Source organism: Cynara cardunculus, unplaced genomic scaffold (genome assembly GCF_001531365.2).
Source record: "Cynara cardunculus var. scolymus isolate 2C unplaced genomic scaffold, CcrdV1 Un_Scaffold_2937, whole genome shotgun sequence".
NCBI classification, from domain to species: Eukaryota; Viridiplantae; Streptophyta; class Magnoliopsida; order Asterales; family Asteraceae; genus Cynara; species Cynara cardunculus.
In genome coordinates this window covers 37,747-53,986 of record NW_020201283.1, presented here as the reverse complement: position 1 = coordinate 53,986, position 16,240 = coordinate 37,747, and the positions used below count along the sequence as shown (strand labels likewise).

General features: G+C 36.6%; 2 protein-coding genes across 4 annotated transcripts; both read right to left on the bottom strand.

The window, feature by feature from the left end:
* Window positions 1-1,511: 1,511 nt before the first annotated feature.
* On the bottom strand, window positions 1,512-5,596 carry LOC112503370 (proteasome subunit beta type-7-B-like). 3 transcript variants are annotated; one of them, XM_025107425.1, is made up of 9 exons: window positions 5,530-5,596; window positions 5,224-5,374; window positions 3,630-3,771; window positions 3,440-3,536; window positions 3,285-3,354; window positions 3,090-3,194; window positions 2,643-2,741; window positions 2,435-2,522; window positions 1,512-1,827 (listed from the first exon to the last, which is right to left on the bottom strand). In XM_025107425.1, the coding sequence occupies exons 2-9, from the start codon at window positions 5,362-5,364 to the stop codon at window positions 1,748-1,750; spliced, it is 822 nt and encodes a 273-aa protein (XP_024963193.1). In that variant the 5' UTR covers window positions 5,365-5,374; window positions 5,530-5,596; the 3' UTR covers window positions 1,512-1,747. The 3 variants fall into 3 exon arrangements, with proteins under 3 accessions (XP_024963193.1, XP_024963192.1, XP_024963194.1); XM_025107424.1 differs by having other exon boundaries at window positions 5,511-5,590; XM_025107426.1 differs by lacking the exon at window positions 5,530-5,596 and having other exon boundaries at window positions 5,224-5,479.
* A 1,655-nt stretch (window positions 5,597-7,251) lies between these two features.
* On the bottom strand, window positions 7,252-15,432 carry LOC112503374. The gene is made up of 8 exons (XM_025107429.1): window positions 14,465-15,432; window positions 13,713-13,812; window positions 13,178-13,234; window positions 12,126-12,243; window positions 8,408-8,490; window positions 8,051-8,112; window positions 7,878-7,959; window positions 7,252-7,767 (listed from the first exon to the last, which is right to left on the bottom strand). Exons 1-8 carry the CDS (start codon window positions 14,770-14,772, stop codon window positions 7,708-7,710), a joined length of 870 nt encoding a protein of 289 aa, XP_024963197.1. The 5' UTR covers window positions 14,773-15,432; the 3' UTR covers window positions 7,252-7,707.
* Window positions 15,433-16,240: the final 808 nt, after the last annotated feature.

The following is a 16,240-nucleotide window of genomic DNA, read 5'->3' as shown; positions in this document are numbered from 1 at the left end:
TCAATTAAATTTAACTGAAATATCCAATCATTTAAACGAAATTGGTGTTCAAACGATCCAAACTCACAATGGAAATCAGAAGTGGAATCACTGTTAACATCATGAACTTGATTATGATCGTTTCCAATGCCTGATGTTTTTCCATTTCCAATGAAGGAAAAGGGAAGATTGAAGAACCCTAGCTGCTAAGGAACTGAAAGCCCCTGTTTACGCTTGGTTGGTTTAAATACCCATAAATGGTTTGGATTTCTGAAGATGGAGATGGAAAAACATTAGGCATCTCGCAACACTGCCCTAAAATTGACTCGTAATCGAATCCTTCCAATGGCAACCCTAACAACGACCTCCCCGTCGTCCTCTCCAACGCCTGCCGTCGAATCGAAGCAGCCCTAAGGCAGTCCCCAAGCTTCGATTCCGAAGGATTGAACGAAATCGATGCCGAAAAACCCTAGGAGGTAGATGAAGGAGGAGGCAGTGCATCCGATGCTTTAGGAACCGGAGACGGTAATCGATCGACGATACCGACACCGGAGTGGAGAAAGGGTGGGAGGTGGTGCCGGAGTGGTGGCGGGTGGAGGTGGGGTTTAGGGAGAGAAATGGAGGTGGTGGAGGAGGGGAGCGGGGAGGAGAGGGAGAGGAACATGGCGGAGGGTAGGCGAGAGCTTGAGGCGACGCGATTAAGAGGTTTTCAGACTGCATTTTACCTCTAAATAATTCAGATGAAATCAGATGTTTTAAGCACTTAATTAAAAAAAAAAAAAAAACAAACGCACTTAATCCCTCAATGTATGACCGATTCAGACATAAGAGGCAATTAAGTGCTTTTTTTTTTTAAACAAAACAGCACCTAAATCTTATAATTGATGTTACTGATATTTTGTTTTTGATGTTTAGATTTGTAGCATAAAGCATGAAAAGGTGGTAAATGAAAAGTGATGGAAAGTGTAAGGGGTTTAATTGCAATTAACCATGTGATGGATGTGTTGGAATGAGTTGAGAGTTGTCTGGAATGGACCAGACCACCTTTTACTTCCCACGTGGATAAGGATGGCCCCACCATCAATTGCCAACTCAGACTCCTCGCCAAGCTGGCAAACAATTGCCAAGTTGGATTATTTTTTATAGATGGTGTTACGTTTTTTATGATTACAAGTTCATTTAATTGTTTATAAGAAAGAGTCTGCAACATTTGAACTGACAAAACTGAACCAAATAACTGGACCTTTTCTTTTGTACTTGCACACTTAGATCTGTTTTTAGTATATTCAAGTAGGGTTTCTGGGTAATGCACGTTCTTCGCCATAAGCCTCTCGAGCCAGATATACAAGAATCGAACGAATGGTGATGCATCCATCAATGATGCTTACCGAGTTTATTGGTGCATTTGCATCACCAGCAAACTGCTAATATTGCCAAAAACTTTGCATCACCATTAAAGTAGGGTTTCCGTTTAACCACCAACAAACGGAACTGCAGAGCTGAAATTGAGCAACCTGAGGCCATATCGAGTCGATTCTGATGACTGATTGAATTTACCCATTTAAATTTGGACCAAATGTGGAAATTACAACTAGTTGAGCAAGAGGCTGTTAAATTTCCCATAAGTGAGAAACTTCAAAATATTATATAAACATGAATCAACTGCATACAAATTGTATCTTTTGATAATAATAATTTGACCTTGGAAGCAACTCATCTTACATAAAAGCACCACATAATTTGCTGGGAAGGTTCTTTTGATTGCACCTCATTCTTCCATGGCATCTCCACCAACTTCAACTACTTCAACCAGCTCTTTCAGTGGTGTAATCTTCGTGAGCAAGACCTCTGCAGAAGACCAAGATGATCACCAACAAATATTGTAACAAAAGGGAGGTTTACTTTCAATTTTGCTTCCAGTTTATGTGTGTGGGGTGATTAAATAGACTACATTTTCTTTTTTCAAGTGCCAACTGGCACTGGTATTGATACAAGGAACGGTCATGTAACCAATGGAAAAGCTGTTATGTAATTATGTTTATATATGGTGTTTTATCCGTATAGATAAATGTAGGACTGATAAGAGTATAGATATATGGGAAAGAAACCTAGAGCAATTACAGTTCCGATAAAAGAAGTTGGTCAAAATCTTGTCTTTTTACATAAAAACCCAAATCTCTAACAACAATTCACAATTATATATGCAGAAGACAGAGGGACAGAGCGGGAAAATATAGAATTTACATATGGTGGCTACCAAGAGTTGGACATGATGGGATTCTACTGGAGAGAAGTTAGATAAAACAATAACATGGTTAACTACACGCTCGGAGCAATTGAGCTCACTAATACCATTTAGAAGCAAGTGTATGACAGAAGAAAACTGCCACAGTATAGTCTTCCAAGTCAACATAATAGATTAATCCCTAAATTTAAAGTCTATGGGATTACTAACCAGCCTTCTTGGAAAATGTATAGCCTCTTGAACTGATGTAAGTGCGGGGATTTGGAGTCAGGTGATTCCGCAGGTATTCTTTCTTACCCTGCACATAAAGCGGTATTCACATAAAGTGCATCAGATGCCAAAGGTTATCAGGAAAATAAAATATATAATTTGAACGTCATAATCTGCAATCCAAAGAGAAAAACAGGATAAAACAAACCTTTTCTATCACGCAGACATCTACATTGCTTCCACTTCCTAGGTCATTAAATATGCCAGAGCATATGGCCTTGGTTACCAGGTTCACTCCTTCATCCCTCTGTAAATAAGTTAAATGGTCACTAATAATTAGCACATATGACATACCCCCTGTGTCCCAGAAAAACAAGTTCATTTTCTTGTTGAAGATTAAAATCTAGTTCTTCAAATCCAAATCCGATAAAGAAATTTTTTTATTTTTATGGATTACCTCATCAAACGTCAAAATGTAGACCCTTTTATGGCAAAGATCTCGTATTTTAAATTACTGATATTAGGAGCACAATGAACATGTTGAGATGATGAATCATTGAAGAAAAAAGAATGGTTGAACTTACACATGTGGAACAAGGCTAAGTGAATCAATTTTATAGGTAAAGGGTAGAATAATATAGCTGTGAGAACTTACAGTAAGCCCTTCACGATACTCTGATTCAAAAATGGCCATCGCAGCAAGAGACCCAGAACCCATTGTGGCATATGGGAGTGTGTCAGTTGATCCATGAGGGTAGATCTGAGAATCAATCATGATTTAGAACACTCTTTGACAAGCTAATAGGCCCACTAGGATATTTTCATATGAATGGAAGATAGATTTACTCACTGTATGCAGATGTGGGCCTGTCACATCAACCCCACCAAGCACCAAAGCAGCAGACACGTGACCTTGGTAGCTAGATCGGCAAAAGAAAAATCAGGCACTAAATAATAGAAAGAATGCTACCATTCCCCCAGAAACCAACATACAAGTAGGCTCACCGAAAAAGATGGGACTTCAATAGTGTAAGAGCTGTTACAACCCTTGATTCACGACCAGTATGATATCTGTGCAGCTTCAGCTGAGAGCTGATGTTGTCTACCGCAAAGAGATATTTTCAATTACATATACATTGAATTAAATCCTCTAAAAGAGTGACATGGTGCAACACATATACGACCAGAAGAGTACCTGTAACAGCCTCTGTATCAGCAGCAGTTCCAGCTCCACAGCAATATATGTTTGGTGCCATGTAATGAATCTTTTCACAATTTTTGTCAGCAACAATGGGGCCTTCTGTTGCTCTAGTATCAGCTCCAAGAATGACACCATTCTGAAGAAGAATGTAGAGAATCAGAGGTAATTCCATCTCAGGAACAACTATTGAAATCATGGTGATTAGATCACTGCTGAAATTTATTGGATTAATTAACTTAATGGTACAAACAAACAAGAAAATCTCTAATGAGTTATCTGGCAAACAGAATAAACTTCAATAGTGTAGGTCTGCACTTCTATTCACTTAACATATAGTTTTCTCCTCCCATTCATGGTAAATGCAATAAGGAATTTCCTTGTCAACACACTTATCAGACAATGAAGTGTTGCAATCACATATGCAAGCTAATGCGTCACTGATATCACTCCTTAAATCCCAAAAAGAAATTCAAGTCTCAACTCAACCTAGCTTTACATCTTCAATACTATAATCTCAGACACTTCCCATCAGTTTCTGTACATACACTATGGATACTCACCACCACACAAGAGGAGAAAGCTCTTAACTATTAAATGATGTTCTGTTCCATAAACAGTTCTCTTTTTCAGTCCATGGGTTTTGTTTTGTGAGATGAGATGATTATGCTATGACTGCCATCAAACTCAATCTAGAAACAAGTGCAAATGTAATGTACCAAGTAGTTTGTCATGATCAAAGATGATTATGGGCCTTACAGTATTCCTTTTTGTTAGGTGGAATTATGTGTGTAACATCAAACACTACATAGGAATTGATTATGCAGTGAGATAGGTTAAAAAGAGAGAGGTTAAAATTAGCATATAATGTATGAGGGCAGCAATGACTTGGAATGTCTGGGGATTTCCCAATAAGGAGCCTTAACGTTGAATGCAGGTTCCAGATTATGTCATTTAAAGACACAAAAAACCAAACACAAGGGAGTGAAGTTTTGTGGCCAGCCAGTCTATGCACCTCTGATAATTCACTGGAGAATTCCACAATTCACAAGTGTGCAATTTGAACTAAGGACACCTATGTTATCATGAACAAGTACTTGCCACACCACATGACCAAGCCCCACCGGCCCATCTTTGTGTCTTTTGTTATAAGCAAATTCTTGTTTTTTCTTACTTTTTTGTTTGTTTGGATAGTATATCCCGTATGAGTTTCTCTATTGGTGTGTGTGTTATTCTATATTGCTCTAGCTTGGTGATGTACTCTAGGTTTTACAAAATAATATATGTGGTTTGTATCCATTTCTATTTATGGTCACCTCTACTATACTCTACTTCATACATTATAGTAGAAAAGCTTGGCTTTAGACTGAAGTGAATATATGAAGAGCCAAACTCTGCATTATGTCTTCAGAGTATCCGCCCAAATTAGGACGGAAGCAAACAAATAAACAAACATAAATACATAATAAAGCTATACCTTAAAATATTGGGATCAAATGGGCTGATTTGCAACTCAAATTTTGACATTGATTCTACAATTTTTGAGGAAGAAGCAAACAATTAAACAAACATAATAGAAACACCAGCATACCTCAAAAATTAAACCAACGATGGTCGTTCCCGTCTTCAAATAAGATGGAGATTTTAATCCTTTCTTCGCCAGCATATCGTTTCTCCTACACAAGTCGAAACTGAATCCGGTTTTTGGAACATCCATTGTTTCGCTAGGCATCTTCAAGTACCTGTATTTCAAAATATTCACTTTGATCGAGAAAATAAACAAAACTTCCACAAGAAATATACGAAACCCCCAATATCAAAAGATTTGCCGCTGATTTAAAAAAATTAATATACAAAAATTATAAATGCATATCTTACGTAAAAGTGATGAACTTACGAGCTGAGGATCGATTAATCTAGTGGGCGATTCGCAGAAGATCTGCGAGAAGAAACCCGATGAGTAGGGAAATAGCGGAGAAGTCTTGGGGAGTAAGATAAAAGTAGTGAGAAACGGCACCGTTTCGAAGCCAACACCCATGTTTGACTAGTCAACACTTGCACCATCCGACTAACGGTCGGTTCGTTAAGCACTAGTACGATAAACACTCATGGGTAGTTTATTAAAACATTCGCTGAGGTAAGTATTTACCAAATCACCATATTTTATGGATGAATATCGTAAGAATCGATAATTTTATATTATAAGAACGATGCAAGGGTCAAAAGTATTATCCAGTAAGTAAAAGCGATCGATTCTTACCATGGTTAGTATTTATAGCGTAAATTATTGCTTATGATACCGTTTTTGTTGACTAAAATCCTACCCGGTAAATAAATGATATTGTTAAATTTTACCAGTAAACATTTATCAGATAAATGTTTGATAAACATCCCCTAATTCCATAAATAGTTTTTTATTATTTGAAACCATAAAGATCATTGAGTTATTTTGAATAAATAAATACATATTTAATATTCAATAATAAAATCTCTAAGAACAAACTAGAATTAAATATAATTTTTTTAAGAATTTTAATTTATAATTCTCAATTTTAAAAAAAGAAATTTAAGAATATATCCAAGATTACGTTATCAAAACACATATATTATAGAAACACATTTTTTTCTTAACTTTCTAGAAATGTTAGCAAAGTCAATAGCTCACAAGGAGGGGTACTCATGTGTTGGGTTGATCGAGTTGTGGATATTTGAACAATCCAACTCAATGCTTACGGTTTGAAAAATCTTAATCCAACCCAACCCGAACCAAAGTGCAACCCAACCATACCCAACCCGTACGTGTTAGTCAGATTAGTCGGGTTGATACTTTGGTACATTAAAATATTCTTCTAACCTATAATATGTTATTTCTCTACTCATAATTTCTTTTTCATCATTAACCATTTGATACTAGGGATGGTGATTTGCCTGACCCGGTGGAGAACCCGGTTCACCCGACCTGAACGGGGACGGGGGTTCCCGCTAAAACGGGTCCCGGGACCGGGGCCGGGGATCCCCGGTAGACACAAACCGGGGCCGAGGCCGGGGATTACAAAACTCACCCCATCCCTGCCCCGTTGCCATGCCTATTTGATACAACTTATCCATACTTCTTACATATATCACATTCAGTTAATTTTCTTAATTTACATATATATATATGTTCACAAATACTGAATATATATACGAATGAGTTATATAAATATGTGTATATGAAAAACATACATGATAGTGTAATTGTCTAATGTACATGTTAATAGAAATTCAACAATCATATTAAATTCAATAAATAAAAAGATATCGGGTTCATCGGGTTCAAATAATAGTAACACAATATCAACTCAATACCTACGGTTTGACAATTTTATAACTCGATTAAACATCGAGTTGAATTATTTAGTGTTGGGTTAGGTTTGTCGGATTTTTGAGCACCCTACTCACAAGGATTATCACCCCCACCCCCACCCCCACCCATATTGTGTTGGAAGCTATGCCACGCACGTTGTTCATTATATCCAGAGAAACAATTCATCAAGATCCCAGTATTCTATTAAACAATGGGGGCAAAATTGCTCAAAAAAATAGAAAAAAACAATAAGTAGTAGTCTATATCGTCGTTTTTAGCCATTAGTTTCATAACCCCAAAAAATTACAGTTATAGGTACTAAAGCTCACAAACATCAAACATACCAGACTCTCGAGGGGGAGAAAATGCGTAAAAGGAACAAGAACACCAATGAAGATGGCTAATTCCCCTTGCCAATCATCACTCAAATACAATAGAAACTTCATTCTCTAATGGCTACCCTTGAGGTTGAGGTAAGCAGCAAGCTAAACATTCTTAGCTTTCTGAAAATGAAGTTCTACAACTTCTCTTATTCTGGGTTTGGATCCAAATAGGCAATCAATACAGTTTCACACAAAAATCCCCAAGAATCCCTATAAACTATCTTTCTTGAGGACCAAGAATTTGGATGAGTAAAGTCAAGAGGGTGAAAACTTGCTCTGCCCGTTGACTTTATAGCGGATTTAGTTCTGTACTTGGAGAAAATCTAAAAACCGAAGAAACCATCCCTCACCAACACCTCGGTTCTTGCTTCATGTGCATCCCGCTTGATGAAGTGAACATCATTGTCTGTCAGTTATAAACAGAAAGCAACCATCACCATTCTGTCATCAGGATCTCGTAGATTACTCCCAAAAAACCAAGTAATGCAAAAGTGTCACCTTGAAAAGCTGAGTTACCTGACTTTTTGTGTGCAGAATGCTATTTGCAAGATCTACATTTAGTGATACAGTCAGTGGTGGCCCAGGCATGTATCTCATGCTGCATATATTGAAGTGAAATCATTATTTATTAACGGAAATAACATTAATAGATACAGAAGAAATAACGAGTTTATAGATATCTCACGTACTCGTTTAAGATGGTGGTAATATTGTTCTTCATATGAATAAAGAGGTCGATATTGTCCTGCAGCTGTTGATTGATGTTGTAAAAGGGTCAGCTTCTAGAAAAAGATACTCAACCATACAAAATTCAAAACTGCAGCCTGTATGTATATATGTATACGGACACACATGTATGTTATATACACACATATAACATGCACATAACCTGAGGGACATTTGCGGCATACAAGTATTATATACTTAAAAACCATGCACACATACACGCATATCTATATAAACACTGGCTGAGCTCTGCTGTCATTGTAAATGCATGTTATATTTACAAAAAAAAAAAAATAGAAAATTTTGGATGAATCACTCACCTTTAGTGCACAAATATTAGTTGAGATCTGACCAAGAACTTGGCTGTTTTGTTCCAATAGATGCCTTATTGAGCCTTGTAATGCTGCTTCAACGTGTAGAATAAAAGTCATTGTGTCAATAAAACTATCAAAATGATGACAATCCATATGGAATTTTATTATTCAATCACCAAATAATAGTAACTGAATGATTGCAGACCAAAATCTCCAACATTCGAGAGGTTGGAACTCTCCACTAATATGACCTGCAACTACCAACAACACTTCTATTTATACTTTCTATCACCGACTCAATCTTCCTACACCGACATCTAACTGCTCTCCAACCAGAAAAGACCAAACTACCCCTATTTCCTTCTTGAAGATGTAAAACAAATCTCAGGCTAATCAGATTACTACTAAGCATTAGCAAAGATGATTTTCAACTCTGCAAGAGAAAAGTGTTATAATTTAATTTTTATTATAGATAGGCTGATCATTTATTGTAATGAACATCTTCAAGCTTCAGAGAAGCAAATACTGACAATTACCAAAACCATATTTAACATAACACTTGATCAGCAGTTCACAAGTATTCCACAGAATACCTTCTCCTGGAACCAAAAACTGCATAATCTTTACTTGGAAAATTATTGATAGCTGACTCTAGGGGGCATGGCAAAAGTAAGATACTGCCTATTACCTTAGATTTATAAGTTGCAACTCCATTTAGGACTTCCCTGCCCTTCACTTCTTTTAGAAATTTCATGCATAGTAGTCGGTTAAGAGTAGTAAATGAGATTCAGCAAGCCTTTTATGCCGACCTAGTTGGGCTAGACTAGAAGTGAACTCAAAGAAACTGTGAAGTGATGAATCCCAATAGAAAACATCAGAAGGCCTTGGAGAGTCGGTGCATCATATCTAGCTATTCCAGACCAAACTAGCTAAGGATATCCCACTGGTGTGGTCTGAGGTGGGCGGGATATACGCAGTCCTGAACTCTATCGCAGAGAGTAGAGTGGTTGTTTCCGTGAAGACCCCTAGCTTGAAAAAGGGGTGTGCAAATAAGTTTTGACCTGTGAAGATCAAAAAGCTTGCCAAAAAGGTTTGGGATAACAAGTTGAAATTGAAACGACAATTTTCAAAAGAAGTCATAAGACTAAATAAAAGTAAGCATCATATAAAAAAGAAATAAGTATTGTGCAGCATAAAGAGACAAGAAACTACACACTCCTTATCCAACGCAGGATATTGGTAACCTTTCTGATAACTCTCTAACCCTCCTGAAATCCCACCCAACCTCTCCAACTCCCTCCATCCCTTTGTGCTATCTGCCAGCCCTACACCCTAGCCTGCTCCAAGATTCCTATCAAAGGTCATATCTCGGAAATGTATAAAGTCACCATCTCCATCCTCACTTGCTCATCCCACGACCTCTGCGACCTGTCCCTCCTCCCATGGTCCACCTCCTTGATCATCAAACTTTCTACCTGGCTCACCAGAGACGCCATCTGTCTCCTCCCAACTGTTCAAACCACTGCAATCTTCCCTCTCAATTTATCCATGATAGGCGCAACTCCTAAGTCCTCCTGGAAAAACCTTGTTCGGTAATCGGTATCCTGTCCAAAATGGTTCGACCATAGGTCCATCTAAGCAACCTTATTTCTGCAACTTCCACACTCTCATGGTCCTTCTTGGTTACCAACATTTTGACCCTTACAACATAGCTCATTTGATAGCTACTTTATAGAACTTTCCCTTCAGTTTTAGTGGGACTTTCTTGTCACACAACACCCACCGTGGCAACCATCCATTTTAGCTACCCTGACTTCATGTGATGTCTTATGTTATCATCGACCTCTCCTTCCTTATGGATCCTGGAGACTAGATATTTGAAACTGTGTATTTGGAGCACCATTTGCCCCCAATGTTGACTTTTATCTCCTCGTCAAAACACTCATGCTGAAATTGTGCTGCATGTATTCAGTCATAGAAAGGCTAATGCACTACTCTTGTGTTTCCAATGTCGCCCCCCACTATTCCAACCTCTCATTCACCTCTACCTTCGACTTAGCTACCAACACAAACAATGTCCCCAAACAATGCGCATACTTTGTGTTTGCTATTCCACATGAAAGAAAAAAGTATATAGAACAATGTCCCTAAACTTCACCTTATTCCCGATTCAACATTCAAGTTTACCCTATTTTACCTTTGGTTTTATCTCCCTTTTTAATGCATAGCAATCAGTTGAACAAAGCGGAGGAGAGAATGAAATACTATTTGTGGGTATTCAAGTTGCTCAATAGAAAAAAAATCATTCTATTATAACTAAGAGATGTATTAGCAACTGGCAAATAAGAGACATTTTATGGAAGGAAATGGGAAAAAAGTCCGAAAATGCATAAGTTAGCATACATGCAAGTAGTGATGGCCAAACCGGCCCGGCCACGCCTGGGACCGACCGGGACCGGTAAGGACCGGTTATAGGCCCATGTTTTCATCGTTTTTTGGGACCGAGACCGACCGGGACCGGTTATGGTAGGACCGGTTACGGCCGGTTACAAGAAAGAGCAGGCCCGATTGGGACCAGCCCGGGACCGGTTTTTGGCCATCACTACATGCAAGTAGAGACAGTTGACTTGTGTGTACTGTCATCAACTTAGTATCTTATAACTTGCACAAAACTATTGTAGAAATAGTGATTCAAAGACGACCACAAGTGCTTATTTAAGTCTAATTGTGCAAGAGTGGAGTGTAGGAATTAGCCTTGAAGGGAGTGTGTGGAATGATGCCATTCATGTTCAGGACCCTAAGAGGTTCACCTCTTTTTCTTTTCTTTTGTGTTTCACAATTTTATATTTTCTTTTTCTTTTAGCAAACCACAACTAGTTTGAAAAAATAAGTTTATTTTTGATTTGTTGGTGTTTACATAGGTAATATAAATAGGAATTTATTATTAATGATTCGAAATATAGGACGATTCAGAAAATTTACATTTAGTTTTGTTACCAAGGTTAAGTATTTATTAGTTTTCTTGGGTCAAGTATCTATGTTATGAGTGAAATAACCTCCAATTAACGATTTGATAAGTTTTACTTACTGGCCTTTAAGGTATTATTACACAAAATACAAATTACATTTGGGTTAGTCTACAAGATTCTTCTATCATCTTTTTTGAAGACATAATAAATATTTGAGTAATAGTCGCACTCTTCCCATTAAACTATGTGCCTCACCAATTAAACTATCATCTTTAATACAACCCTCACCCACTACCAGAAAAGGGATACATTTTGGATTTTTTATTTCAGTGCAATTACTTTTCCACTTCAATTTGACAAAAGTTATAAGCTTTCCTGCTCTCATGCTCACCCATGGCCTTCCCCATGTCCAAGTCTCCAAAACAAGTATTCTTAATTACAATTAGACCTTATTTTGCAAAAAAAGAACTCAAGATTAAGATTTTTTTCTGGCAAATCCACCTTGTTGCATATGATCTACTCTTCTCCTCGAATATGCTTCTTAGACCTTAGCATATCCACACATAAGATGCTTTACAATTCAAGTATATCATCCCCTCCAAGTAATGTTTGTTATTCTTAAAACCAAATTAGCAAAAGGGAGAATATGGGTAAACATTAAAAACAAAAGATGAGGGAGCCCTAAACAGAACCACAAGCTTGTCAAGATGAAAAAAAAACAACCATGGCTCTCTATATATACACAAGACACTAACCTTCAGCATGATTACCATCACCCTGGACTTGATTATTCATCAATACTGAAAATGGAGCCACATTAAACGTTGAAATTGATGGTATACTTGGCTTTGAGGTTGATTCCACCAATTTATCCTGAATAAACATGACACTTAGAATACTGAGTATTGTACGAGCAATACATTGATTGCTAAGACAGAGTGAAAGAGAGTGCTTCACAATGTAAATGGAGTATTAGACATTAGTTCTTACAAGCAAGTTCTTAATTATTATCTTGGGATCTTGCAAAAATCATCTCATGTAAGTCAAGCTGAGTACCTGACCATATCAAAGCCCTCATTATCCTATAAAATGCTACTGTATAACAAACTATACAAAAGCCATGCTTTTAAGAAATGTTTGATGAGGTGTTAACTATACTATATGATCATACCTTGAGAGCATGATGGGAGTATGAGATGAAAAATCTCACCTACGAGATCTGTTGATAAAATTTACATCTATTAGGTACAAGAAGCTTTGGCTTTATGTATAATCACCATTCCTTCCATCCCAACAAATGAGTCCACTTTACAATCTAGAATGAATTTAAAACCAACTTTTCAAGCACAAGTTCATTATTGATTACAAAGAAGTTGGCAAACAACTCTTCCTGTAAAATTTAGAAGTGTGATCTATTTATATATATGTATGTTTATGTTAATTGCTGAAGTAGAACTCATTTCTGGGACAAGAAAATTAACAAAAGTCAACTCTTCTGAGGCAGAAGCACTTTTTTTTAATTTTGTCTGTGTCATCGGAAAATAAAGATGATTAATAGATGTGGGCCTGCCTGCCAATAATATTTTGCTTCTGATTTGTGTAAATTCATGCAGGATAAACCAGAGTATCCTAGGTTACAACACTATTCTAATCAAGCACGATAAATAGAAGGTTCCCAATATGCACATTTAGACATGGTTATCATATCTGATTAATTTAAATAGCATAAAGAAATTTCAAGTGTAGTTGTTTCGAATATACTTTGATTGCAAAAACAACAAATAAGTCACTACATAGCCTTCCTTACCTTCTTATCTTTTAGCTTCTTTCCCAAGTTCAGTTCCTCGTGTTTCCTTCGTTTTCTCTGCCAAATATCTCATCTTAGTAAGCATTCGAGCAAGAAAGCTTATAATGTTCATAATGAATCTCTTAGCATACAAAGCCAAGTAGGATTTTGCAGTCATGATAAAAAAGTGTTAGCTTGATGTAAACCCATGTGTTCATTTTACAAAACTGGTTCATATAGCATGTCTCATAACACTTCATCAGGTAATAAGAAGTGTATTTAGCCTCGGTTAAGTGGAAGATGTGGACATAAATGTATATAAATCGCCAACTATTCAGAGTGTCTAGTTAACAAGGCCTGACAGAAAATTATTGACAATCCTAGCAAATGGCCTGCCAAAGTTTAGTCTGATTATTAAGTTCCAGACTCACATGAGTATGTTAGAGCAAGTCTGAAGCAACAATTTAAAAATTAAAAAGAGGTCAGCAATTGGAAATATAGTGTTTTAATAAACGGAAGGCAATCAAGATATCATACAAAAGAGTGAGAAGCTTACCGCCAACCATCTAACCCTCAGTGCAACATCACGGACAGTTTTATTACGCAATGTGGCAGCAATCTTGACATACCTTATGACACCAGGTTCATTGGCGTATCTACATGTATTGGACAAGGGCATATAAATCATGAATACGAATATGGCTAAGAAATTGATGCCACTGATTCATTTCTACAAAATGATCCTGCATTGGAATTGTCCAACAATGTACTGAAAAATATCACAAAGTAGACCAAATGCAGACTAATGTCACTGAACAGATAAGTAACTTTTCAATTAAAACATCAAAGATGTAGCAATATTAGAGAAAACACTATGAAGATACAGTTATAATGTTTGAAAAAATATGTGTACATGTTGAAGCAGTTTACTGGTCGAATGATAACAAAAGATGCCATCTTCTTTCCTAAAACTGTATATACATGAACCAGCTTCAGTTATGCAGTCTATTCAAAAGAGAAAGATACTTAGATGAATCAAATTACACCAAAATGTTGGAAAGAAATGTTGTACATTTCATTGTGAGGGTGAACCCCCACGACAACCCTTAAACCAGAAAACATTCTATAAAATGTGATGAAGCTACATGTATAACCTCTCCATATTACTCAACTGTCTATGTGCACTTCAGATAAATGAATCAATTGTTTCACAGTTAAGTACGATAATGTCCCTTCTAAAAAGCCAATGGATAAGATCAGAAAAACAGTAAACCAAACATACTTAAAAACTTGGAACAATATACATACTGGGGAAGTGCTTCCTCTAATTTATATTGTTCTTCAACAGACCACTCCACAGCCAAGCTGCCTCGGTGCTTCAACTCCGGCACAGAATCAACAACGAGAGAATCACAAGAAGTCCCGGTTCGTGTAAATGCTGAACTGCTGTTTACTGTACCAGAATTCCCTGAAAAAAGCATGCCAGCTGTACCATTCATCCCATGGAAGTCCCCCATCATAATCATCTCAGATTTGCTGCCTCTTGCGCTAGATTGGAAAGATATAGCTTGTTGATTCAGAGCGAAAGTATGTTGATGGTGAAACCCCGTATCCATTACGCGATATATTTTATTGCAATTTGTATATCACTAAGCAACCATTAAAAGCTCGACTAGTATTTAGTAAAAGAGGGTTGAACTTATGTAGCGTTGAGCTACAAAACTGGGAGAATTTTATACACCCAAAACGAAAAAGGAAAAGAAATACCCATTTTGAAACCCTAGATTCTCATCTCAGATACATACCACACCCAAAAGAATAAAAATCAAGACCTCCATTGATATCATTAACACCAGTTTTAAATCGATTCGATCCCACAAAAAGAAAGAAACATAGAATCACCGAAACGGTGCTGAAAACCCCTTATTCAAACCCCAATTTGACAAAAGACGCAATACCCACCAAAAAAAAAGTACACAGTATCGTACTATCGAAGGATTTCAGTAAGCAACCATCTATAGAAAATTGATTTGAAAACCGGGTAACCTATGAAAGAAAACGAAGAGGTATCTCTAATTTGGTTGTTTCTGTTACCGCTTCACCTTCATTCATCTGTGGCTACAACATTCCTTTATTGACTTTCTCTCTCTATGTTTATTGGTGGTGAAAGAATAGAGAAGAGATCGTGGGGATGGATGAATGCCTTCTTTTTCTGTTTAGCTTTTTATAATAATATCTATTTAGCCCTGCAGATCATGGCATTCAGCAAAAAGTGCGAATCCCATAAGCATTTGATGCCCGTTACTGTCACCCTTCATTCCACCAACCACCATTTTCAATCAAAATCTTTGAAACAATCTTTGATTTCCACCAATCAGAACCTCAGATGATCATGGTTTTCTTTTGTTTCTTATTTTATTCTAAATTTATGTCTGAAATATACTAGTTGTTGTGTATTCATACAATGGAATGGAAGCCGTAAATTTTAACGATTTTGAAGTTTCATTGGTTTTATTAGAGAAGATTTAACGATGATATAAGTTACACTTGGTATTTACATATTAATACGATTTGAATAAATAAGAGTTATGGTTTCAATTACAGTCTATCGATGAAAAAAATTGTATGATATTTTTAAATTCAATATATTTAAAATTCAACATATTTAAATTTCTCCAAAAATGTATTCGATTTACACCAAGAGCAAGGAATCAAGAGAGCGAAACCGAGAGTTCTAAAGCAATTGAATGAGAGATGAATGGAAAAACTTTTAACAACGCATGATGAATGTCAGTTTGAATCTCACATTGGGGGATGGGGAAAAAAACATAGAGGTATGAGAGGGTGGAGACATGAGTCAAAAGTATCTTGAGAACATTAAAAGAAAAAATAATAATGTGCATTGATAACTTGTACTATATGTTATTTTAATTGTAAATTAAAAGATTTTAAACCCGAATGCATAGAGTAGCAGTGCTTAATGCATTATGAGTTGTTTTTAAGACTTTTAAGACTTTGTACATAAATGTATAGTAATTTGTACATTAAAAATTGTTTTTAAAATTTTTGATAAATCTAGTTTAT

Coding starts and splice junctions, on each gene's coding strand:
- LOC112503370 (XM_025107425.1), bottom strand. CDS start 5,364: ATGCCTAGCGAAACAATGGATGTTCCAAAAACCGGATTCAGTTTCGAC. Junction 3,772..5,223: donor TCGTTGGTTTAATTTTTGAG/GTATGCTGGTGT, acceptor ATTCTTCTTCAG/AATGGTGTCATTCTTGGAGC. Junction 2,523..2,642: donor ATGTCTGCGTGATAGAAAAG/GTTTGTTTTATC, acceptor CTTTATGTGCAG/GGTAAGAAAGAATACCTGCG.
- LOC112503374 (XM_025107429.1), bottom strand. CDS start 14,772: ATGGATACGGGGTTTCACCATCAACATACTTTCGCTCTGAATCAACAA. Junction 13,235..13,712: donor TGAGGGTTAGATGGTTGGCG/GTAAGCTTCTCA, acceptor GATATTTGGCAG/AGAAAACGAAGGAAACACGA. Junction 8,491..12,125: donor TGATGGTAATCATGCTGAAG/GTTAGTGTCTTG, acceptor ACGTTGAAGCAG/CATTACAAGGCTCAATAAGG.